The 25,934-nt window shown below is 32.6% G+C and overlaps 2 protein-coding genes across 2 annotated transcripts in view; one reads left to right on the top strand and one right to left on the bottom strand.

Annotated features, from left to right (window-relative positions):
- LOC143226255 (uncharacterized) overlaps positions 1-25,934 on the bottom strand; it is a 283,013-nt gene that overhangs the window by 194,946 nt on the left and 62,133 nt on the right. The gene's annotated exons all lie outside the window — the stretch shown is intronic.
- LOC143226258 (uncharacterized) lies at positions 9,654-23,290 on the top strand. The gene is made up of 5 exons (XM_076457015.1): positions 9,654-11,636; positions 19,717-19,793; positions 20,274-20,371; positions 21,490-21,610; positions 22,275-23,290. Exon 1 carries the CDS (start codon positions 9,860-9,862, stop codon positions 10,385-10,387), a length of 528 nt encoding a protein of 175 aa, XP_076313130.1. The 5' UTR covers positions 9,654-9,859; the 3' UTR covers positions 10,388-11,636; positions 19,717-19,793; positions 20,274-20,371; positions 21,490-21,610; positions 22,275-23,290.

Below are 25,934 nucleotides of genomic sequence, written 5' to 3'. Positions count from 1 at the left end.
TTAAAATAGCCTTCTTGTTTTCAAATTATAAATTTCTCTAAAAAAAACGATTCCTAATTCTTTTAGCTTTTTTCACCTCAATCAAATACATTAGACTACTGAAGGTTTTTCAATGTGTGTAAATAATCATACTTAAATAATTTTAAACCTTTACACCACTATTATTTTCTAATGGGATTCAAAACATATAGTCTTCAAAAAAAGAAACGCAAAAGGCAGAATATAAGACATATTGTTAACAAGTTTATTCCGGGTAGTTCTGTGTGACATGTGTGAAACTTTGCACAGTCACTGCTGAACATCCAAAGTCTGCAAAGGCGAAGTCCACGCTCACTAGTTGAAGTTTAACGTCACTCGACGTCAATAACGAGTATGCCCCCAGTGAGCATCAAAAACTGTTTGGCATCTCCTGCCCATGGAAGCGATGAGATGACAAATCACATCCTGTGGAATGGCTGACCACTCAGCCTGCAAAGCTGTTGCAAGCTGAGGTAGAGTCTGCGGTTGAGGTTGTCGCCGTCGCAGACGTCGGTCCAACTCGTCCCAAAGATGTTCGATGGGGCTTAAATGTGGTGATCTGGAGGGCCAGGGAAGAACGTTGATGTTGTGGTGTCTCAAGAAGACAGTGGTGAGTCGGGATGTGTGAGGACGGGCGTTGTCATGTTGAAAAACGTCATTGAAGTTCACCATGATGGGTTGCACATGGGGTCTTAGAATCTCGTCGACGTATCGTTGAGCCGTAAGATTCCCTCGAATGTGCAAAAAGTCTGTTGAAGCAGTAGACGTCGCAGTGGTGGTCCTATCCCGAAGGTGACGTAACCGGATGTAGTGATCCTGTGCGGGCGTGGTCACACGAGGTCTGCCAGATCGTGGACAGTCACGAGTTGATCCATGTTGTTGGTGACGATTCGATAGCCTTGTGATGGTGCTATATTAATATAATAAAATAAATAAATTATATATTCAAACATCTAATACCGCCCTCTACATTTCGACACTCAGGTAGCTTTCGGTCAGTTACCTCTTTCTTTGTGAACCTGACGATGACCGAAGAAGGTCGAAACGTTGTTCGCTCTTCTATGTAAAATATTTTCTCAACCCAAACGAGCCGTTTTTGCAGATCTCTCAAACAAATTTATTGGATACGCATGCGTTTTGGCGAAAAATCCGATGTTTTTCTCCGTTTTCAAAGTGCACAACTTTTATTGTCATTTTGGTCTGACAATCAGTGCCTTAACACGTGTAACATCACATACTCTGATCTTGTAACGTTATTACATGTATTTCTCTTTAAAATAACAAAAATATCCCTTTTGCCTTTCTTTTTTAAAGAGTATATTTATATATGGTGCCTTTGTTGTTAATATTTGCAATAATTTTATCAAGATACAAATAATAATTGATACTATGGAATAAGAACCAGAATTTTATTTGATTAAGTAAGTGGTTCAAAAGTTGTATGAAGTTTAAAGTTAGGCAATTGAAAACAGATGTTTCATTTCAAAGAGAATAACTGATATTTACCAGTAAGACAGGAGCATTATGCAGTGAAAACAATATTTTATTGTTAAAAAGGCTCCAATACCTACAAAGATTCATTAAAAATCCATCATCATATCATATTATTTACAATAGGAAAATAATTAAATGCTTTAAAAAATACCTTTCAAAATTATGTGAGAGTGTAGATGTTATCTTGTGTAATCATAGATAACTCAAATGATAAAAATATTACACTTAAAATGTTTTTAAAAATTATTTTATAAACTGCCATAGTTTATGACTGTATATATACATATATGAAGTATATTCAGTACATACGTATTTTTTATCAAATTAACACTGAAATGGTGAAAATGTTTTTATATTACATTTCTATAAAATGTGCAAATATTTGAAATTTACGTAATAACATTTTATTGTGAAAATTATTTGTATTTTATCCAAAAAAATCACAAGCATAAGCAAAATAAGTAACTGAACAATTTAAAAATGTTTTCATCTTCAGTAATATCAGACCCTTTGGCTCCCTGTTAATGGCCAGTGATCCCACAAGAATATATATGTGTGTGTATGAAATTTCCAAAAATGCTTCAAAGGAATATCCTTAATGAGTTGTATTATATGCCACAACAGCAGTTTCTTTGGTACTATATTATCAATCAAAGACAAAAGCTTTAAGAATTAATATTTTTTACTTAATCTGCTAAGTGTATTGTCTATTATTAATACTCTCAGGTAACATTTGAGGACTTAACTGACACCTAATAAAATTCAATTTAGATGTTAGAAAATTGCTCATACTGACGTCCAAGCCCCTAATGGCACAGCAGTATGTCTGCAGACTCACACCACTAAATTTTGGGTTTCGATGCCCACGGTGGACAGAGCACAGATAGCCCATTGTGCAGCTTTGTGCTTAATTCTAAACAAACAAACTGATGTCCAACAAATATTTGAAAAGTTTGTTACTAAACTATGTTATAATCTAAAATTAAAATATACTGCTTTGAGAATGCAAGTCTTTCTATTCGAAATTTTGAGAAACTTAAAAGTTATTGTGTCACAAAATATTGTGAACTCAGATAACAAATGAGCCATTTATCCCAGTCTCATACACACTTTGAAGAACTTTAATTTGTATTTGCAATAATTAACTTACAACTATCTCTACTACTAGTTTTGAGTTTGATCAGCATCCGACATTGAATTTTAGCTTTACACATTTCGTGGGTATAAGCGCTAGTTTTAAAACTAATGCAATATCAAAAATTACAGATTAAAATCACATTAATTATTATCTTAGGATCTGGAGACAATTATTATGATATCAATCAAGTCTTATTTCTCACCTTTTAACCTTATAATACTATTGATATTACAAAATGTTCTGTTCTACTAACAATGATAAGAATATAAACATACGTATGCTTTCTTATTTTCTTAATATGACGAGAACTTTCTTGCAGATTCGGTTGTACTCTTTGTTCGAAACTGTAGAGTTCGCTTGATGACACATACAGATAGCTAACTGCTCAGAAGACTGATAATTTTTATAGTTTTATTTTATTGAAGTGATGTCTCCAAAGAAAACCAAACGAACCAGGAAAGAAAGCTGATCAGAAGAATGAAATATATCAATGTATAACAATTTTAAATTTTATTGTTGTATGCATAGGCACTGAAATACTGAATTATGTAAATTGTAACCAGTGCAATATTTGTACGTTGAAGTAATATATTGTACCTTGAATTTACCGTAGCGGCTAAGCCTAATTCCAGTCTGTGAGTGTTAATACAAAAATGAGTTAGTTACATAATAATTGTTCATGCTAATTATAAGTAGTATCTGCAATATTATTACAAATGTTATGTTCAATGTAAGTAGATTTGGACAACATTTTAAAATGAAATTATTAGTATATAACTCATAAGTCGGGACAACATAAATTGTAAATTTACGATTTTTAAACTTTAAAAGGCAATGGTGAAATAAGTGCATGTCTTATCACTTTAAATTGTGGCTCTATCGTAATCAGGAAAAAAGGCTTCTCCAGCAGCTGGTAAATCATGAAGAGTACTTAATAGGACAAGTACTTTTCCTTTTAACTTAATTGCTTTAGTGACTCTTTATGTGAAAGTTTTAAACTATGAAAACTATTTTTATAATATTAAATAGTTAAAACAAATTTAGATACAAGACCAAAAACAACATGGGTAGATAATTGTACTTTGCTGTCAATCTGGATATTTTGTTTATTGGCTGATGACTTTACCAAAACCTCATTGGCCAAAATACAAACAACTGTTACACAGTTTGTGAAAACTGGATCTCCAGCTGGCTACAAAACAGATATCAACATGCTACAACATTCAGTGATTAAGTGTAGTGATCCTCTATTGATAAAGTAACATTTATACAGGAAAAGAAGAAAGTGGCTTGTAAGTTCAAAGTGACAGTGTAGATGCAATGGTTCAGACTTGGAGGTCAAAATGGCACAAAAAGCAGGTGTGAAAGAGCTGCAAGGTAAATTAAAAGTATGAAGAAAGAGAAAAGGAAGGACTGATTCATCTATTCCACTGGAGAGTGATGAAGATGAAATGCCTAGCAGAACTTCTGAGGATCCCATAGAGTTTGTGACACTGAATGAATGATGCAGATAATCCAAGAATTGAAGTGTAAAAGCAAGACATTGTTGTGGTATTTCAACATGGCACAGGAGCAATGCCGATTCAATTTGGTATTGAATCCACAACAACATTAAACTTTCCAAATCAAGAAGCTCTATGAAAAGCATCAAGTTTCAGTGCTCTTAAAAGAGCAGTTGATTGCTTGCATTCTGCATGGCAGGATTAAGGATTCTTTGTACTACATTACTTCCAAGAGATCCAGATGATCTTATGAACATGACTGGAAATACAATTAAATCTGACGATACAAAATTTTTCTCATATGCCAATAATATGCAACAAATATTGCCAGAGAAAGTTTGTCTCACTTTGACTATCTGATTTAGATTTATATTGCTCAGCGTAAGGCCAGATCAAAAAATAACTTATTGTTGCAAGATTCATGGTTAAATTTCAAAATGTCTTAATCAGAATGAAATACAATTGTATACCTATGAGAATTGATTGCATCAGTTTGTTTCATGCAAAGTATTCAATTAATTTTATGAAAATAATCAACTTGTGTGTCCAATTATTGCTATCTTCAATATTCAGTAATCAAAAATTAATCTTTTTAGAGGCAGTTCACATCTTGCACAGAAAGCTGTCTTCTTTATGTCTGCCTTAGAAATTTCCATGCTACTTATGAAGTTCTGCTGATTGTGTGAGTGACTAATTTCCTCACACAGGTTGTGTAGTAATGATGGATTATAGTCATGTTGACTAATTGTTTTTCAAATTACATTGTGATGCTTCTTGTTTGGTGATATTGTTTTGTCTGGTGCACATGAGATGGTGTGTAAGGCAAAGATGAGACTGTTTCTTGTTTCTGTTTTTTTATAGTATTATTTGGCTAGTGTATGAAATCTGTTTTTGAAATAACCAAATACTTTGTTGAGGTCAGAAAATGACTGATTTGGGGTATATTCAGTGGTGATGCACACCAACACACACACACACACACATCCTAAATAGATCAGATGTATTTAAGTTGGTTCTGGTAAAGGCAAATTCTGGGTGTTATTTATCTCATTTTACTGCTTTAATATCATGCTGAAAAGGTGTGGTCAGTTCTTATAAACTTCATGAGAAGACAGTGCATGAGCATTCAAAATATTAGTCTAACAAGGTATCCAAGCTACCCTAACTTTTACCAGTGTTTGAAACTGCAAAATTTTCTGATGGCCTTTTAACATGTCTTTAATACTTTGTAATTTCAAAATTATCATCAACATTGTCTGCAGGAAAGTAGGAAGAAAAACAGTATGAAAGGCTTTGTAAAATCATACTTCCATATAGTAATCTTACAAGTACTGCATTAAAGTCAAATTAATAAAGTGTAGTTTTTATCTTAACAGCTGTCACATTTTCTTTATTTTTAATGAACATATATTAAATAATATGTTTTGAATATTTTAAAACTCTAATTATCTTTGTAATGCATAATTTGTTTACTTAATCAATGAAATAGTATGCAATGTTTGTTAAATTATTGATACAAAGGTTCAAACAAATTGTTGGTAGTAGAAGAGTAATCACACTCTACTCACATTACCTCAGGTAGATCAACAAGTGGGAAGGAAATTGAGGACCTAAACTTGATATTCAAATCTGTAACAACACAGAAAGGTAAAATACTACTATTTATATTATGAAATAGGTTTTTCTGTCACCTTTCCTTGCTTGTGGAGAATGAAGTTAATGTTAGATAACACTGCACAACAAAGTTTTTACTTCTTAAACACTGTTGGGTGTTTCTTATAGATTTTTGGCTGCAAATCACGAAAATCACATCCACATTTGCCCATTATGTACAGTTTCATTGAAATCTTCAGTTTTGCTACAATGGGAAAACAATATCAGGGCAACTGGAATCCATCAATGCTTGCTGACTACTGTTGGACACTGCAACGTGATGCACAGGACATTGAATACAAACAAAAATCAGGAGCAAAACACTTTTAATTATGTTGAACTTAATAGCGTATTAGAAACATAAACGCAATTAAATAAGTTATTGCCAGTAAACAGTTAACTGTCTATTTCTCAAAGTTTCTACATTATGAAGCAAAACCAAAACTATATTTGTGCATACCCACCAGATACCTGTCACAATCAGCAAAACTTTTTCAGGAAGCAAAACATTTAAAAAAAATTGTTGTGCAGTATAATTTGTGTATGGAGTTAAAAGGTTTATTATTTTATTTTTACCTAATACAAGTGCTAGATTAGACAAGCTTTCCCATAAGTTATTTCTATGTAATTTGATAGAGAGTGTGAGCAAGAAATTCTGAAATTTGTATATTCCCATTGTTGTATGACTTTCAACATAACAAGTATGTGATATGTATCTCAGGACAAATGGTTATACCAAAATAAAACTGAAAACAATGTTTTGACCTTCTTAGGTCATCTTCAGATTAACAAAGAAGGGGATTGCAACAGTTGTTCTGAAATACATTTTTACTTCAAGTTGGTTTCTTGTCATCACGAAATACATGATATATTGTTAATCACTTAACCTCTCCCTACATGTTGATATGGCATGTTTTTGTAAACATATAAATACAAAAATTTTGATTTTTTTTTTCCCCATTATTGCTTTTGCTTGTTTTGAAGTGGTGTAAAATGAGCAGGAGAATATGTCAATGTGAGGTTTCATAGTACTAAAAAACATAGGATTTTATAGTTAACTGAAGACTTTTAAGAATTACTACATAAGTGTTATTAATACAGATTATCTTTGGATACATCAATGGTCTGGCTGTCTAAGTAGGTCATAAAGGTTTTTAAGATTTTATTTCTTAGAAATAGCAAATAACATAAGTTGAATCTTTCAAACTGAGTTATTGAAGAAAAAGTTAAAATACTTTCCAGAATTATTATGGTTTTATACCTTATGTATTTATAGAAACTTAAATACATCATGATGTATTCTACCATATTAATATTGCTCTTGATATGTAGTCTTAAATGTGTTTAAAGATGGAACCTCTTAGCTTTCTACTTTTAGAGATACATTTCCCTGACATTGAAATCCTGACATAAGTTAGGAATTTTTTAGCATTAGTCATGTATAAAAGAATTTCTAAAATGTGGAACATCAGGTTTACAATTTCACCCATTTAAAGTTCTAAATATTAATCTTTCAGCTTTTTTTTTTAAAGTCTGGCACTAAAATTGTACTAATGTATAACTTGTAATTATAAATATTTATTCTTTATCAGTGAGAGTTAAATGTTTACTTTTGGAGTGGTTGAAAAGAAATAGTTTTATTGCATATGAGTTCTGCAGTTATAACACCTAGAGAGACATAAATCAGGTAGATAATTGTGATTAACTAATAATAATTGGCTTTATAAGTACAATGAAATTGTTTACATAGCTAAAACTCATTCAAAACAAAAAGCATAAGCTATTATATTACTGTAACTTTAATGAATGTTATTTTTATACATTTTAAAAATGTATGTTTGTACATTTTATCTGTTTTTATAACTTTAAAAATTAAAACAACTTGTGTGACAAGTGTGTGGTGCAAGTATTGTGTACATATTAACTGAAAGCATGAATTCTTATACTGTACATAGCTATCTTTAATATTAAATTAGTTTTCATAATTTTTGTGTGTTTTTCAACAGTTAAGTCACTGATATTCTTAGGGTGAAAAGAACAAGTGATAAAAGTCTGCTTTATGCAAATCATCCCCTCGGTGTAGATTCCTGTACATGGTGAGGGAACCTCCCAGGGAAGGTTCTGTTCTGTCTGGTTACCTTCTCTTGGATCTAAACATCCACCTAACACACCACTTTGGCCTTGAATTCCTGTCAACGGGCAGCCTTTGGGTGGCCCCCCTTGGGTCAATCGGCTGGTTCACTTGGGCTAGAGTCAACCAAGTACCAGTGTTGGAAGTTCTCAACAGGTGCTGTGGACATTGCGCCTGATGCTGGTGTTTGGGTATAGTGCTCACAAAATCCTGGCATTGCTGCATTGTCCTTGCATGACTTTGTAGTGCGTCCCCTCGTAGGGCTCCATGGTGGGTGGGGTCAGTGGGTACCAAAATTTTTCTTTTTTCTATGGATCCTCCTTCGAAAAATTTAAATAAAATAGTGAGAAAACAGTCAATAGGTAAGCGACCACATCTTGAAGACTTTGAGCAGCTATCTTCAACATCTGTAACACATGAACCTCATTTTCTTATATTACATTTTCTTTCAGAAAAACCTTTAGGGCAATTATCCCCCTTTTTAATTCAGAAGGGACTAGAGGGTCTTGCTGGCTATCCAAAGTCAGTAAAGAAGCTTTGATCTGGAGACATATTGGTTGAAACATCCACATCCCACCACAGTGAACTCCTCTTGAATTCAACGGCAATTGGAGATATACCTATTGAGGTTACATCCCAAACTACCTTGAATTCATCATGAGGAGTTATTGTTGAGGGATTTGAAGAATGTCCCCGAGTCAGAGATTCTTGCTGGGCTCTCTGCTCAAGGAGTTTCTGCAGTGAGGCGCATCTCCACTTGCAAAGATGGAGTTACACTGCCAACAGATACCCTTGTTTTGACATTTACATCATCACATGCACCTGCCATCATCAAGGCAGGTTATCTAATTTGCAGGGTAAGGTCATACATTTCAAACCCTATACCATGTTTCCCATGTCAGAGGTTCGGCCACTCAAAGTCATCATGTCGTGGTTCTCTGACATGTGCTCGTTATGGTGGCAAGGACCACAATGCCTATGAATGTGACATGGACCCAAATTGCATCAATTGCAATGGTTCTCACCCTTCCTTCTTTCGTTCTTGCCCAAAATGGTTGGAGGAAAAAGAGGTGCAGCGTTTGAAAACGACTCATAACATTAGTTATCCTGAGGCTCGGAAATTGCTGCCCACCACTCCATCTCAGACATATGCTGCTGCACTTTATTCCACAACTTCACCCTGATCCTGTACTTCATATCGGTAAAGTTTTGCTGCCAGTGGTCCCTGAGACCAAGTTCTTGGGGCTTATCTTTGACCATAAGCTGACCTTTATACCACACTTAAAGCAGCTACGGGTCAAATGCACAAGAGAGCTGAACATCCTCCGTGTCCTCTCTCCTTCCAGTTGGGGAGCAGATCGATGTTCTATGTTAAAGGTATATCGTGCTTTTATTCGATCAAAACTCAACTATGGATCAATGGTCTATGGCTTTGCCAGACCCTCGGCCTTAAAGATGCTGGTCCCCATTCATCACCAAGGACTTCGACTCTGCACTGGAGCTTTCCGCACCTCTCCAGTTCAAAGCTTATACATTGAATCTCATGAACCTTTTCTGCACCTTTGCTATTTGCAACTATCTTTACTATATTATTCAAAACTTCATTCCATACCAAAGCATCCCACCTGGGTATGTGTTTTCCTTCCTCGGTGGGCTGTACTTTTTCAGAACAGATGATCTGCCATTGCTCCATTTGACCTTCGCATCCTGGCTTAATTGGATAACATTGCAGATTCCACAGGTCAGCCCATCCCACCATTGCTTATTACAGCCCCCAAATGTGACCTTTCTTTCAGTCATTTGAAAAAGGCAGATACTCCAGCTTGGAAGTACCGTCATTTATTTAATGAACATTTTTCAAACAATCATTCCGTTCCCATTTTCTCAGATGCTTCCAAATCAGGTAATTCAGTGGGCTCTGCTATGGTTTGCTGTGGTTCAGTAGTTGCGCGTAGAATCCCTTCTACAGCTTCTGTGTTCACTGCTGAACTGTATGCAATATCTCTTGCCCTGGATCACATTGAAGCTGAGCAGTACTCCAACTGCACTATTTATACTGACTCGCTTAGTTCTATACTGGCTCTGGAATTGCTACACGTTACCTCATACCCTGTTCTCGCTGATATTCAAAACCGACTGGCCAATTTCTCATTAACTGCTACTTCTATCCAGTTTTTCTGGACACCAGGCCATTTTGGTATTCACGGGAACGAGCTTGCAGACAGGGCAGCTCAATCTATCTGCTCTGGCACTATCACCACTGTGCATATTCCATACATGAACTATGGTCTTGTATTCAAGGCTCGGCTCCATGCCAGCTGGCAGTCCACTTGGAGTGAACAACGCGACAACAAGCTTTTTCAAATAAAACCCTATATTGGGCTTTGGCCATCTAGCTTTCGGAAGGAGGAAGTTGTTCTAACTAGACTACGCATTGGTCACAGTTTTTAACTTATCATTTTCTTTTATCTGGAACTGATGCACCAGTGTGTAGTTTGTGTAACACTCAAATCACTGTCAGCCACATTTTACTTTCTTGCCATCGTTACGATTCTCAATGATGGCACTATTTTAACCATGTTTTTTCCCAGGGTTTATCTGTAACATTGGACAGTGTTATTGGTGATGGTGACACTGTACACCTTGATAAAGTTTTTAGTTTTTTAATGGCCATTAATCTTTTTAATCTCATTTAAGTCTTGAATATTTATTCATTTCACCTTTTTAATATCGGTTCCCTTTTTACAGTTACATTTTATCTCGTTCAATTTGACATTGAAAAATGGCCAGAACATTAAATAACTTAACACAGGACTGGAAAGGCTAACTTCAGGTGACTGACGGTGGTTCTGGTACTTGCCAGTTCGTCTTACTGGCAGGTTATGATCATTACCATTCTGCTGCAGAAGTTCTTTACAACTTTGTGGACTGGATGTCAACATCGGTTTTATGCAGTTTTCTGTTTTTAATTGCTGTTTTGTTTTTACCTTCGTTTACTTTTGCAAATTTTACTACATTTACTTTTACCTTCTTACTGGACATTTGGCTACTCGTTATTACGATTTTGCTAATGTCTTTTAAAACTTCTATTATTTTACATTTTGATAATGGCTGCCATGACACACAACCCAGAACCAGGACTGGAAAGGCCAACTTTAGGTGACTGGTGGTGGTTCTTGAACTTACCTGTTAGTCTTCCTGGCAGGTTATGATCATTACCATTGTGCTAAAGAAAGTCCTTTAGAACTTCTTTTACTCTGCTTTCTCTCTTAACATTGTAGACTAGATGTCAACTTTGGTTTTATACTTTTTCTGTTTTTCAATGATGTTTTGTTTTACCTTCATTTCATTTTGTGTATTTTACTACATTTACTTTATTTTTACCTTTTTACTGGATGTTTGGTGCAGATAGCCAAGCTGCTTTGTGCCATAAAACACAAAATCAATCAACGTAAATCACACACTACATCATTGAAATGTTTTATCTTGTTACTCTCAACAAGGCTACAGTTCAGTTATATTCATCTCTTGCAAAAAGGTGATATAACTATTTTAATTTCAGGAACTGATCCTAAATCTGTACTGTATGTTTTTTATAAGTAAGAACAGTGTAAGAAAGGTGACAAATGCAAGTTTTCCCACGATGATGTTGAAAATAAGAGTGAAAAGAAGAGTATTTATGTAGACTTGAGAGATGAAGGTAATGTAGTTTTGTTTTGTTTTTATCTATGCATCTATTATCTGTTAAAAACGTGAAGTGTAAAGGTCTTTGAAATCAACTGTATGGTTTTCTGTGTTTGCATTATTAGTGTTAGACTACTGAAGCATTTTAAGAGTTTAAATGTCCATCTTCAGTTTACCTTTTAGAAAATTAATGTAGATAAATCTAATTCTGTTAAGGGTTTATATCTTTCTTTTCAAACATAAAAAAATTAAATTTGATATTTTTTGGTCAAGATTAATTTTTATCTAATAAATAGTTTGGATTTCAATCAGTTAATTATTCCTTACTGCACTTGATAAACCAGAATAAACATATGATGTCATAGAAGAATATTCCTGCAGCTTCCAAATAGTCAAAAATATTTTCAGAAGTAAAACCACAACAACAAAAGAAACAAAATTCCTGTCTTTGGTATCTTTCCTTTTTTCCCTGAGCCTTACATTAAGATCATTTGTTCACATTTATGAGAGCTCTGGGTATCTAATATGTTGATAAACCAAATTACTGCTGCAGTAATGTATGATCAGTGTATTGACTATAGAAATTCCCATTACAGCTGAACATGCTACTAGTAAGATTTCCCAGGAATTTAGTTCAAAGTTATACACATACTTTAATTCTCAGGAAATTAGATTCATGGGTGATTTCTTCTTCTTTTCAGTAAAACAATGTTTCTAAGTAAGAATGTAATCAATAAGAAGACATTTGGACTCTCTGTTTTTCTTTGTTTTTAACACTTTTTATTTTAGTCTGTCACACTCCACACCATTTCAAGAGTTTTAGTTTTCCACTACTTTTCATGCTTCCAAGTTGTTTGCTTTGGGAGAGGATTGTTCTTCTCATACTTTTGTTTCTGTTGATACCAGTTCCACCAGGGGACCGGTACATGTTGATAAACTTTACCATACCTCAAATCTGGTTGATATACCTGTGGTAGTTGTGACTCAGATGTCATTTGTGTGGCTTTACTCTTATTTACACATGGGAGAATTGAGTATTTCATGTCATTAATGTATGGATTTTGATAAGTTAGATATTTATATGTTCTTTATCATCTAAGTTATTTTAAACAAATTATAAATGAGATGTTGATTATTAATTGTGTTATTACTAGATACATTTAATCATTTCGCAAGTACATTAATCTTACATACTTTGTGGTCTCGACAGATTTCATGGCTTTGTTAGTTCATTATTAGTAATTTAACTCGGTATGTTTAGGCGTAGATTGTTTGTAAGTTGCATATTATTACTACTAGTAACATATAATTATTTTATTTTTCAAAATTGTTGATTTTGTGCTTAACCATTTTCTCTTCATAATCCACTATTTAATATTCTTCCCCACAGTGTCCACTTCATTGATATTTATTGCTCTAAATCATGTTTTCCATTTCAAGACTTTCCTGTTTGTTTGGACAAACAAACTTCAGTTCTTTTTTTTATTCTGTGAGAATTTGTGCTCTTCTCTCTGTGAATAACTAGATAATGTTTGCTTCTTCTCATTCACAGTCCATAGACCACACTCCACTGATTCTACAAGGTACAATAGAGGGAGGATTCCTCATGACAGTGGGGGAAATACATTCTTAACTCCTCTCAATAACCCATTCATTTGGGTAGTTTTCTTCTTTTCAACCTCATTTGGGCCCAGCCTTCTCCTTTTCAGGTTTGGAGCAAGTAGTTCACATGTTCTTCACCTCACATTTCTTGCAGTTAAATGTATTCTATCTTTGTGGGGATGTGAACTATGGATCAAACTTGTATGTATTCACTTTAGTGGGAACTGTGAGATCAGTGAAACTTCTCACCCATACACACTGCCTGCATCCATATACTAGTAACAACATTTACTAGTTCATGTCTTGCCTTGCGTATTGTATGTTATAAAATGTTTATCATTTTAAGTTTAATTGTCTTCATTAGTAAAACTTGTGATTTCTTTGCTTATGTGATGTTAACATGCATCTGCTTACAGAAGAACTGAGTCATTTAACCAATCAAAATAAGAGTTTGTGATACTTATTTTAGCAATCAATCAAAATTATGATTAAATCAGTTGTCATGAAAGTAACAAACTAATTGAAATTAATGTTTCTAGTTATTCCAAATATCCAGATGATTAAAATATTTGTCAGGTACAAACTTACATAAGAGGCAGGTGTGGGGATGCTTTATGACTTCCATTGCCATTAAATTTACTATTCCTGTCATTGTTATTGCAAAGCTACAGAAGCTATCTATCACTGCACCAATTTTGAACCATTGACTGTCAACTCTCTGGCTATTTAAATAATTAGGTGTAAATTTATTGTATTTTGATTTTTTTTTTCACACTGTGTGATGTTTTTGCTTTACAATTGTATCACTATTATTTAAAGTTGTATTAGTGTGAGCACATTTAGAGCAGGAGCCCAACTGGTCCAGTCATTCATATTTTTAGTATTTAATAACTGTATTCTTCAGTTCTGTATGAGAGAATGCAGGTGAGGTGAAGGGATCCATAGGGGTAAACATTATGCACATTTTTCAGAGATTAATAATAATATTGTTTAATATTATATTTGAATAGACATGAATTTAAGGTAGAGATCAAGGGAGTTGAAACCCCATCCCTTCTAGCTTTTCTTTTTTTTCTTTTTTGAAAAGTAATATGTGTATCATTTAATGTTTTTATCTGTGGGGGTCTTAACTCCTCCCTCCATTTCCCCCCTTCATTTGATTAGGAAAACAGTCAATAGTATTGAAAATAAATATTAGGTTTCAATATCTGTTTGATTGGTCTATTAATTACCTTTATTATTATTTATTTGAATTTAGTTTATTTTGAATCTATAACAGTCAGGTGTAGCTTCAGCCATTGACTTACGAATACAATAATATGAACATCAACTTAATGTTTCCCTGGTAAATTATCAGGCCTTGGTTTTATCCAGAAATTAACAGTGTGCATGCATTCTAGACTTTATGGAAATTTGTTTTCCTTAAAGAAAGTGTTATTTTTCAGAATTTATAATGCATAATGGAGGGGTTTAGACATTTTCATTGTTGGTTGGTTAGCTTGGCAATTTATGGTGCAAAGCAACTAAGCTATATGCACCAGACATTTTGGTAATGAAGTAATAAAAAATTTACCTTTTTTCTCTAAATGCTAATAAAAAACTTTATTTCAACCCAAATTTTGAAATAACTATTTATGGTTATTATTTCTTACATCATTTGTAGCCCTTATATTTATGACACTTGTAGCTCTTGTAACATATGCCTACTTTAAAATCTGTTTTTCATTGTTTGAAAGTTATAATGTTCCTGACAAATGTTTTAGTACTGTTGGTATCCAAAATAAGTAAAAATGCAAGTGACAAAAAAGAATTGAAAACAGGTGTGATGCTTGCAAACATTAAAATGTGAATATAGTTGTAGACGTGGTTTTCCTTTCAAAATATAATAATTTATTTCAATTAAAGTTTTTAAATGTTTGTTTTTATTTTCTAATTGATCACATTAGTAGAAATAAAGATATAATTTTAAATTGTTCATTACAACCTATATGAACTAATAATAATAGACTTTCTAATTAATTTTATCACAAATTACTTGTAACACATAGGTATAAATAATAAAAACAATAAATGTGATGTACACTTATTAATTAAACTACTAGAAGTCTAATAATTGGACCTCCTCTTCATAAAAGAAAGAAAGAGAAACTATTCTTGCTATGATAACAGTTGTTGAGAAAGTTTAAATATGCTTGGATATAGCACATAGACTATCATGTGTTGATAAAGTTAAAATATAGGTTGTTTTTTATAGCTTTGTAAAGTTTCTTTTCTGTTCCCTTTGTTGTGAATTCTGAATGTATTTGTGTATAAAATTATATTTTAAAGCTATAGAAGTTTTCTTCAAAGAGAAAATATATGATAACTTTGCATAAGGTAAGTAAGCTTATACAGTTTAAAGATGGGTTGAATTGATAACAAATCTTATTAAAAGTTTAACATGATAATGAATGTATAGTGTTTGGAAAAGGTTTCGTCATCATCAGGTTTAATAATATACCTATACACTGAAATGTATATTGTATGAAGCAAAGAGGTTGCATAACTTGAGATTGCTTAAAGCATAATAAAGTTATTTTGTTGATGCTCTGTTTATAATTACTATTTTTACTTTTTAATAAACACATCATGATTTTATTAAGTTGCAGTGTTTGTAAACATATTTTTTAATATGTTCACCAAATAAAAAACTGTCATCAAATTGTACAATTTTACGATTTAGTGAATATGGTAGAAAATTGCAAAATATTGTGATGTTGCAAATATTTATTAAGTAATGTTCTAGTATGTTTATTTTGTTCAAATAATGAAGATAAATAAATTGTTTAACTAAAAATGGCAACTGTTAAAAAGATGAAGGCTGTCATGTGAAATTAAGGGTAATTTAAAAATTAGTGAAAAAAAAAAAAGAGTGAAAGAAAAAATTAAAAATGATACCATGTGAGGATAATGTTGTGGTTGAAAAAAATTAAGGAGTAAGCATGTGCTTTTCTTGTATGGGTTATAAAAGGTGTGGTACTAATGGGTTGAGTGTAATTGATCAGTTCAAGGAATCAGTTATTATTTTCCACAAAGTAGGGCACACAATTCTTGTCTAATGAGATTATTAGGGATTTAGTAACAAAAAAAGAAGAGGAACATTATTTAATGTTGTCCTTTGCATAATTTTTGCTTCTTTTATAAGTACTCTTAACTGGTGGTAATAAATGCAAACTGTAGATGTTTAAATCCTTAAACAGAACTAATTTACAAAAATTGTAAACTTGTTAAGCATTTTTAAGAAGAAACCCCCCACTAATATAGTAAGTTCTAATACAGAAAATCAAGATTTTCTAACTTGTTTACTATACCACTTGGATGGAAAGTACATAAGTTATAAAATGTTCCTATTTAATGTTGTTTTTAAGCATTAAACACACAGAAAATACATTTTTGTCATTTAAAAACTTGACAGTCAGACATGTACAGATCATATATAAATTTGTAACTGTAAAAGGTGATGCATTTGGTTTGTTCTCTCAAAACATCTCAGTGATGGTAAACTTAACATGTGATGAAACTTGTGGTTACCATGAAACACATTCATCTATTTAAAAGAACTGATACTGACACTCATAATGTATAAATATTAAAAACAGACTTATTTGTGAGCTTTCTGATATTTTAGTTATTAAACTTTCTATATTCCAGTTGGTAACAAAACATTTTGTTGTTATCCCAATTCACAGTGTCAGCATGGCATCTGCATAGTGCTTGATATTGGTGATGTTGCACAGCATCATCCTTATCATACAGTTGAATGTTTCTGCAGAGTTGACTTGGCACCTGCTGAAATCGGTAAATCCATCTAGTATTAAAAATGCTGTCTTCTCTGTAAATCCTGTCTTCATTAGGATTTGGCAATAACCTTTACTGAGGTTGATCTTTGAAGAGAACCTGACCTTATAATTTCTAGGTTGTCCATAGTTTCAGAGTTGAACTTCATCACAAGATTCAGCTTTTGGAAATTTATTTAGAAACAGTTAACCTATCTCTAATTTTTGTGATTAAAACTGGTAAATGGTAGGCCAAATTTGAAGGCTTAACAATTCCAGCTTCCAACATTGCCTTAGCTTCCTGCTTTGTAAGGTACAGTAGAGCGCCATTAAGTCGCAGACCAGTAAACCTCGAAATCGCTTAAGCCGCTGTAGCAAGTCTTGTCCCAAAATTTTTGATGTATTAAATCTACTACCTGGCTTTTTAAAGTTTCTCACACTCTCCTTGTCATTGACACTGACATGACAAATATAAGCGAGGATTATCGTGGCTCACCGCTAATTTAAGAACGTGCAAAAATGCAGCTTACGAATTTAATCCTGGCTTTATAACTTCAAGGGGATATTTAAAAAGGATTTGCTTTAATTTGGGAAATAAATAGAATATATTACAGTAGAAATTGACCGTTAATCTACCTTATCCGCTCTGTATGCCAGCTTTATGGAGGCCACCATTGTTATCGAATCACACCTCTCCATACATTAAACTTAATCCTCGGTAAATCCGTGAAAGAAGTGATCAATAATTAAAATATTATTTTTAATTCGATAATCCAATATTTTTATGGAATTGTATAAATATTAGCCACAAACCCAATAGACATCACTTCAGTTTCTGAGCTGTTGGCGACTTCGGCTTTTCAGTCACAAAGGTTTAATCCGCTGACCTATTAAGCCGTGGTTAAGAAGGTTGACTCCCCAAATACTGCATCTTAACGGCGCTCCACTGTATTTCATTGCATAAGGTATCTGAAAGGGCTTCACTTTAGCTGGATACCATGTTGTTGTGTTGCACAAGACCTATCTTTCCTGGTTTATCCATGAAGATATCTCTCCTCTTTCCATTCTTTTATCAAAATTTGACATGATTATATATCATGTAATCTCCATGCTATTTGCACTTTTACTTATAGTTGTGCACATATTGGTCTATTTATTTCCATATTCCTTTGCATTTTCTTCTACCACAACTTACCACTGTGTAATCATGGCTGTGGCTTACCAAATTTTTTACACTTACTTAATAGTAATGTAAATTTATAAGTGTGTTGGACCACGAAATTTTCTACAGTAGGTATCTCTGACTTGCTGGCAGTGAAACTGACAAAAAATTCACAACATACACTCCACTTGTTTTTTTAAAATAATATATGTTTGAAACAAGTTAAATGTATGTACAAAATTATTTACACTATGGAGATAATATTTGTATCTAAGACACTATACAGTTTTCTTTTTATTGTCCAAAGTCCACTTAAGCCAATTCAACAGTTTTAGAATTCAGTTGACAAGCTAAACTTTTATTTCTTTTAATCACAGTGGTATCATCATGATATCACATGAGCTACTACGGTTGTATCCTTAACTTTCAGTATTATTCTGTTTTTTGTACTTCCAATTATCATCTTTCTTTTGTTGAAGTCCACATATGTTGGTTCAATTGATTTAGAACACCCTTTTATGAGACATATTATTCTCCTTATCTCTTTTAAACTTTAGATGTCACCCTAACCTACCAACCATTCATTTCCACAACAGTTAACTTTACAAAGTCTAACTTTTCTGTGACAGAAGTTCTCTCTCATGTGACTTTTACTCTTTTTTCATTCATCTAGTTATAGTTATTTGTACATGTATCACAGTCTTGACATCACTGGATTGTAAACAGTGTTCAATATCCTCAACATCAGTGAGTTACAAAGTAAATTAATTAGTAACACTACCTGCACTAAACAGGCTTATATTCAAGTTGGTGTAAAGTTTAGACATAAGTTTTCTCTGAATACTTTGTTATTACATTATTTTTGAATAATATCATAATTTTATAAAGTTATATTTCCTGTACATAAATCGTTATCTGTATGCATTTATGAAATTACATCTTGCTCTATGTAATTTATAAAATTGTGTTCTATGTGTGCTTTATAATATATTATTGTATTATATATAATTTTTACAATTGTGTCATTACATTCTGTGTACTTCAAGAGAGCAGCTCTTAGGTTGAACTTGACAAGAATTTCATTTTAAACATTTTTGGCTTGGAAAAAGTATTTTATTCTCTGTGCACACTTCAATACAGGTTTACTTGTTGAATTTCATATTTTGTACTCTTGTCTTCCTCTTTATGTTTATGAAGGATAGTATACTTTTAATATATTTTCATAAAATGTACATAAGTTGTTATCATTGTTTTAAGTTGTTTAGATTTTTTATACACTAGACTTTATTGACTTATAACAATTTAGATCTTTATCACATTTTTTTTTAATGAAAACGTGTGTAAAGTGTAACAGTTAATGTATAAATTTGGGAAATAAGTACATACACATATATGTAAGTATAAAAGACATTGTGTACAAAAATTTTTATTTTTGTCTGATTGCATGTTTGTTCAATATTTAATTGAAATTATTTTGTAAGCATAGTATCAACACAAAACATTATTTTGATTTGTAGATAGCAGGGAAGAAGGAAAAAGTTCAAGTGGAACAGGACAGGAAAAAGCAGAGTTTAAAGCTGGTCATCACATTGGTGTAAGTGATATTGTAAAACTGTATGACTGTCACCATATGATGAGTATTATTAGTAAGTTAAAGTTTGTTGACCATCATCATGGTGTAATTATAATAGATGAACTCTACTGGTCACCCTTTAATTTAATGAAATATAACTACTTGTTATCATCTATTGTAAATATTGATATTGTTTGATTGACGTAAGAAGTGATCAACAGTTTGTAAAATCATTCTTGAAATTACTGATCATCACTGTGATATAAATAATAATATATTTATTTTCAACATAGCTTGTACTTTGCTTAAGAAGAGGTAAGCTAACTTTAAAAATAGCAAGATAACTTGATGTAGAATTTTAACATTATATAGTACAAAATGCATTATTAATGAGTGTTGTCATAGAGCATATTTAAACTTGTCAAGTTTATTCTTTTAATTGTTAAATATGTTTATCTGAAGAGTAAACTAGAATCTTCATAGTTATGAGTCTTCAAACAGCTCAGTGGACGAGAGATTCAACCCCGACTTGGCTGTAGAAGGCTAGATGGGTGAAGATGATGCAGCATATGATCTATTTCCTTTGAGAAGATAGTGAGGTATTGATATTTCATCTATTATCAAAGCATGAGGTCTTGTTTGTATGCTATTTTATCTCTTAAGGATTTTTTTGGAAATGTTATTAAGGAATGTTGCTTAATTAAGTGCCCTCCACTAGTACAGTGGAATGTCTCTGGATTTACAACACAAAAATCAGGGGTTCGACTCCCCTCGGTGGGCTGGGCAGCTAGCCCTTTGTGGCTTTGCTATAAGAAAAACACACAGCTTAATTAAACAGTATGTGTTTTATTTAGTTCATCAATATCATTTGAATATCATAGTTTGTTTCTTCAAAGAGAAAAAAAAAAGTTGTACAGTGAGACATTTATATATTTTTATTTCTGTCTCCACATTACAGGCTGTGGTATCACAAGGATATTGGAAGAATTATCTTTATACAAAAAAAGACATAATTATAGTTTCTCTCTCTCTTTTGAGTAATACCAGCAAACTTGGTTGTTAGTGTTGACACATCAGTGAACAGTTTTGTGTCTTTTTGTAGCTGGGAAATTGAAAATTGATTTTAAAAGTCTTTTATAGTTTTGGAGGAAATAAAAATACACATTTAAACTCAAACCAAAAGTTTAAAAAATACATATATTAATTTGCTTTCATGGTTAAAAACATGAAATAAATACCTCATTTAAAATATTTTATGAAAAGTGAATGAAATAATGAACAAAACTGCCTCTGGATATTGTATTAAAAAAAGGACATTAGGTGTTTAATGAGTCAGTTTACAAGCATTGTGAATGGTGAACTTTCTTCATCGAATGTGACATTTTAAGTCAAGTTCTAGAAAAGTTAATTACTTATGAAGAATCAGTCCCAGTTCCAGATTTTTCTTAACTGGAAAGGGGGGCAGTGAGACATATGCTGGGATTAAATCTAAAATTATGGTAAAACTAAATTTGTGGGCAATACTAGCTTTGGGGTTGGAGAACTATTTTAGCCCCCTCCCACTAGTGCAGCTCTGTTAAGAAATATAATTATAGACTTAATATATAAATATTACTTTTAAATTTTGTCAATGCTAACATGTATGATATATATTTATCATAAAATTTGAGGGCATTGGAACATATAAAAATTTAATCTTTGTAAACTTTCTTTGCAGTTGCAGAACTATGATTCATATCTGGAACTAACAGCTGAGACCCTTATCCTGCAAGCAAATGTAGGATTAACATTGTTACCTAATCTTCATGAAGTGAACAGAAGAAAAGCAAACCTATATGGTAAGGAGATGAACTCAGTATCAAGTATGTATTACATTGAGAAAGAAACTGTTATAGTAGGGAGTTGTGCCTTAAATTTAATTCAAGTGTCTGTTGAAGTAGGAAAGTTATAGTTAAGGTGTTATATGAAGTATCAATTTTAATAAGAGAATTGTTGACAAAATTTTAAAAAGTATGTTTTTTAACAGCTAATTTATATTATGTTCTAACTTCATATTATTATAAGATTTTGTTAAAAACCATTATTATCAACTGTAATAATAATGAATTTGTATTTAATGCTTAGTAATTTAAAAAAAAAGATGTTTAGACTTATTTAATGAAACCACAAATATTTCATTTTTAGAAAAAATCATGACATTTAAAATGTTAAAAGAAAGGTTTGTCTGTGAAAGGTAGTTTGCAATTTTTTTTACAGATATTAAAAAGCCTTAATGAAGCTTATAACTAATAAGAATGATAAATGTATTGATACATGTAAAAATTATATATTTACTTTGTTAGTTATTGTCAATATTTCAAAATGTATTGAGAAAAATCAGGACAAATTGTGTTGATTAAATATCACATAGATAATTATAGCAATAATTGTTGGTATCGTTGTTAGTGGTATTTTGTACTAACATGGTGTTCATTATGATTGTTTTATCAAATAAATTTGTAGGAGAGGAGGGGAAGCTCCCTGAAGCAGCTGATTGAGAAGATCATCTTGCTGCTTCAGTAGATGGAGAAGCTGTTCCAATCAATGAAAACCTATTTGATGAAGAATTGGATGTGGAATAACCAATGCATAATAAGTAGAAATCCTATAAAGTTACAATGTCTGAAACTTAACTGTAGTTTGTGTTACTGAACATTGGCAGTGACTTGTGTCTCCCAGATTCTTCTTAAAGATAATTTCAAGATTGTTCTACAAAGTGCTGATGCCCTATCACAGATATGATCTGTACCACTAGTAGATGTCTGCTCTACATTTATTTATTACTTACCTACCTATAGCTGAACATTTTTTGTTAATAGTTAAAAAAACAACACATTCTATTGAACCTGATGTTTTACCTTTCTCATTTTGTTCAAAGCAAGTTATTAAGTTTGGTTTAAGCAATTTATTGCTCAATGCAGTGATTAATATACTGTTTCTGGAATTGAAATGCAAAGTTACCTTAAAAACAAAAATTGTATAAGATTGATAAAATGTATTAAGTAAAACAAGATATAACAGGAGTAAATGTGATTTTTAAAGAGCAATAATATTTCTATCTTTAGGGATTTGGTTGTGAAATGTATATTTTTCATTGAATATCTTGTTATAAATATTCATTGTTGTAAAATAAATGGTGAAAAAAATGAAGTAGTGTGAGTTTAATTCATTGATTGGCACACATCAAACAGTGTTTTTAATTTTTGTAAATGCATAGTTGTATTTATTTAATACAAAAAAATATTTAATCAACTTTCTACAAAATTCACAGAAGGATATAAACAAAAGCAAACATAATGCATTTCTGACAGTTAAATAGAAATAACAAAAAATAAAAACAGATGTATTGATATTTAACCCACACAGTGTGTCTGCACTGAATTACTAAGCTCAGATTTAGACCTTGAACATGGACCAAGAAAACAGTGAGAGAGTTTACAACTGATGAAACTACATTCTAATCATAAAAGTAATGCAGTCTGAACACTATATTTAGTTACCTATGCTCACAACTAGGTATGTTTTTATTTCTGATCTATGTAAAAGACTTGCTTTGATCAAAAGTTAATGTCAATTCTATACCAATTTCTCGTGATATCCTGATCAGTTTTTAATTTAATTATATTTAGGATAACATCAAGGTAATGAATACACATTTTACAGATAATTGAATGTTACTAAAAGTTATTTCTAGTTCATGTTCAAGGTTTGAAACTGTGCCTGATCCCTAAACTTAGTAATTTAGTTTTTAAATGTACAAATAGATTTTCTGTATATTTTTATTTTAATTATGGAATGTTAAGCACAATTCTAACAGAGTAAACTGTGAAACCTGAATACATTTATTTAATGGTTTGTCTTATTTTATTGCAAACAAACACAATCCTACTGTACCAGCACAGCTGATGCAGTCTATTATTCTAGCATAACCCTCACGTCCAAGAACTGTCATATTCAAACCAGAAATGCTGGCAAATCAGTGGGGAAGGAAGTGGTTGAAGTGAGGCAAGTATGTATCAATATACATTGTCAGGATTAGAAAATGTTAACTTATGAAATGGTCTTACTTCTCACCCCACTTTGAAAAACTAGAGGGGCAGATGAACATGCAAAAAAACAAAATCAAGCAGAAAGTAACCACACTGAAAGAACTGGTGTGCAAGATTAAAAACAGAAGTCACATCTGTGTGGTATAGAACTATTTCTCAAATGGGTATGTTCTTTACCCAGTAAAGAACACAGTACCACAAAGAGGGAAAACAGAATGTGCTAGCACCTACTTGCATTGGGGAAAGACATATGATACCAAATCAGTATAAGTGTTGGAAAACAAGATTTGAATACCATGACAAAGTTGAAAAATCTAGTGTGGAAGTGATAGCAACTTGTATAAGTGCCAATTGTACATCTTCAGGTTACACTGCATTATGACAAGTGCAATCTATCCAGTTGAAACACCTCATATGAGATACTGTAAGCAACAAGTGCAGCTTATCTAGTCAAAATGCTTTGTATCAGATATTGTGAGCAATAATTGCAGTCCATCCAGGCTAAACAGCCAGAGAAAATACCTTTGATATGCAGCTGTGTTATGAGGATACATATAAATATAAATACTATTTTTACGAGTGTGAAAAAGAGAACTGTCATAACTGGCTCATTGTCAGCATACATATCCTACTTATGTCACTTATGTACCAAAGTACCAAACATAATGACAGTGAAACATATAAAGGTATAAGAGAGGCTAGGACTAAAGGACCATGAAGGGTACATGAACAGACCAAGTACAATCTGCCTGGGCAGAAAATGTCCAGGGGAAGTGTCTTGGAATACAACAAATAATGCCAAGTGAAGTACATCTGGGTAAAAACATCCAGTGGAAGAACTTTACATGAGTTTGCAAGATCGACAAGTGCAATATGCTCAGACAGAAAACACCCAGGGGAATTGTCTTCGAAATAATATATTATGGTCAAGAGTAATCCACCAGGAAAAATATCTAGAGAAATCATTTTAGGATATGCTAGATAATGCCAAGTGCAGTCCATCCAGGCAAAAAACATCCAGTGGAAGCACCATGCATGAGAACTATTTGATCAACAAGTGTAGTCTGCCCAGAGAATCACCTTAGATATACAATACTGTGGCCAAGTGAGGTCTACAGGGAAAGACATCCATGGAAAGCACCTTAAGATATGTTGGATTATGCCAAGTGCAGTCCATCCAGGCAAAAATCTTTAAGTGGAAGTGCTTTGCATGAGAACTATTTGATGAACAAGAGTGGTCTCCCCTGGTAACACCCAGGAGGTAGCACCTTTGGTATAAATATGATCTGGTCAAGTACTGGTATAAAAACATGCAGAGGAAGTGTCTTGGGTTAAGACAGATTATGTCAAGTGCAGTCCATCTGGGCAGAAAATATCCTGTGGAAACACCTTTCATAAGAATTTTGTGAGCAACAAGTGCAGTCTGAGCAAAAATGTTCAGGGAATGTGCCTTGGATCCTGATTGTTATATTACAGTGTAATCATTGTTCAGTATCACAGTAAGAATAACAATGCTAGCCCTCTTGTTGTTGAGTGGGTACACATAATCTACAAATTCAATTTTAGTTTATTGTACAATAAGGGAAAGGACTCCTCTACTTCACTAGAAGAAAAGGGAATGGAATATATGTTGGGGAGTCCAGAGGAATGACGCAGCAGATACAGTGCTATGGGTGTCTGCAATTCCCCATATAGAAAGACCCTAATTATAAAAGCCATGAGTCAGTAGGGATAGGCAAAAATCCTTATCTGCTTTACTCCACAGACCACAGTTGTCCAGAAAAATAACAAACCTATAAACTATGAAAATGGACTTAAAACAAAAAATAATAAGCAACACCTAAAGTATAAAATTACTAAATGAACTTAGAAGGAAAAAGATAAATAAACATCAAACTTGTTAGTCCACTCAAAAAAGCACAAAGAACACAAAAGTAAAACCTATCCTGAAGAACATTAGAAGAAACAGGCAACCAGTTAATAATAACAATTATTTTTAAAACTCAAATCCAATCACAAATTAGACACAACTGGTAGTAAAGAAAAAGCAACTTGCAAACATTAACAGTGAAAG

This window comes from Tachypleus tridentatus, chromosome 9 (genome assembly GCF_004210375.1).
Source record: "Tachypleus tridentatus isolate NWPU-2018 chromosome 9, ASM421037v1, whole genome shotgun sequence".
Classification (NCBI taxonomy): Eukaryota; Metazoa; Arthropoda; class Merostomata; order Xiphosura; family Limulidae; genus Tachypleus; species Tachypleus tridentatus.
Note: the sequence above shows the minus strand (reverse complement) of the source record. Positions and strands in the feature narration are given on the sequence as shown.

Excerpts from the sequence above, each read along its gene's own strand:
- LOC143226258 (XM_076457015.1), top strand. The coding sequence starts at position 9,860 with ATGGTTTGCTGTGGTTCAGTAGTTGCGCGTAGAATCCCTTCTACAGCT.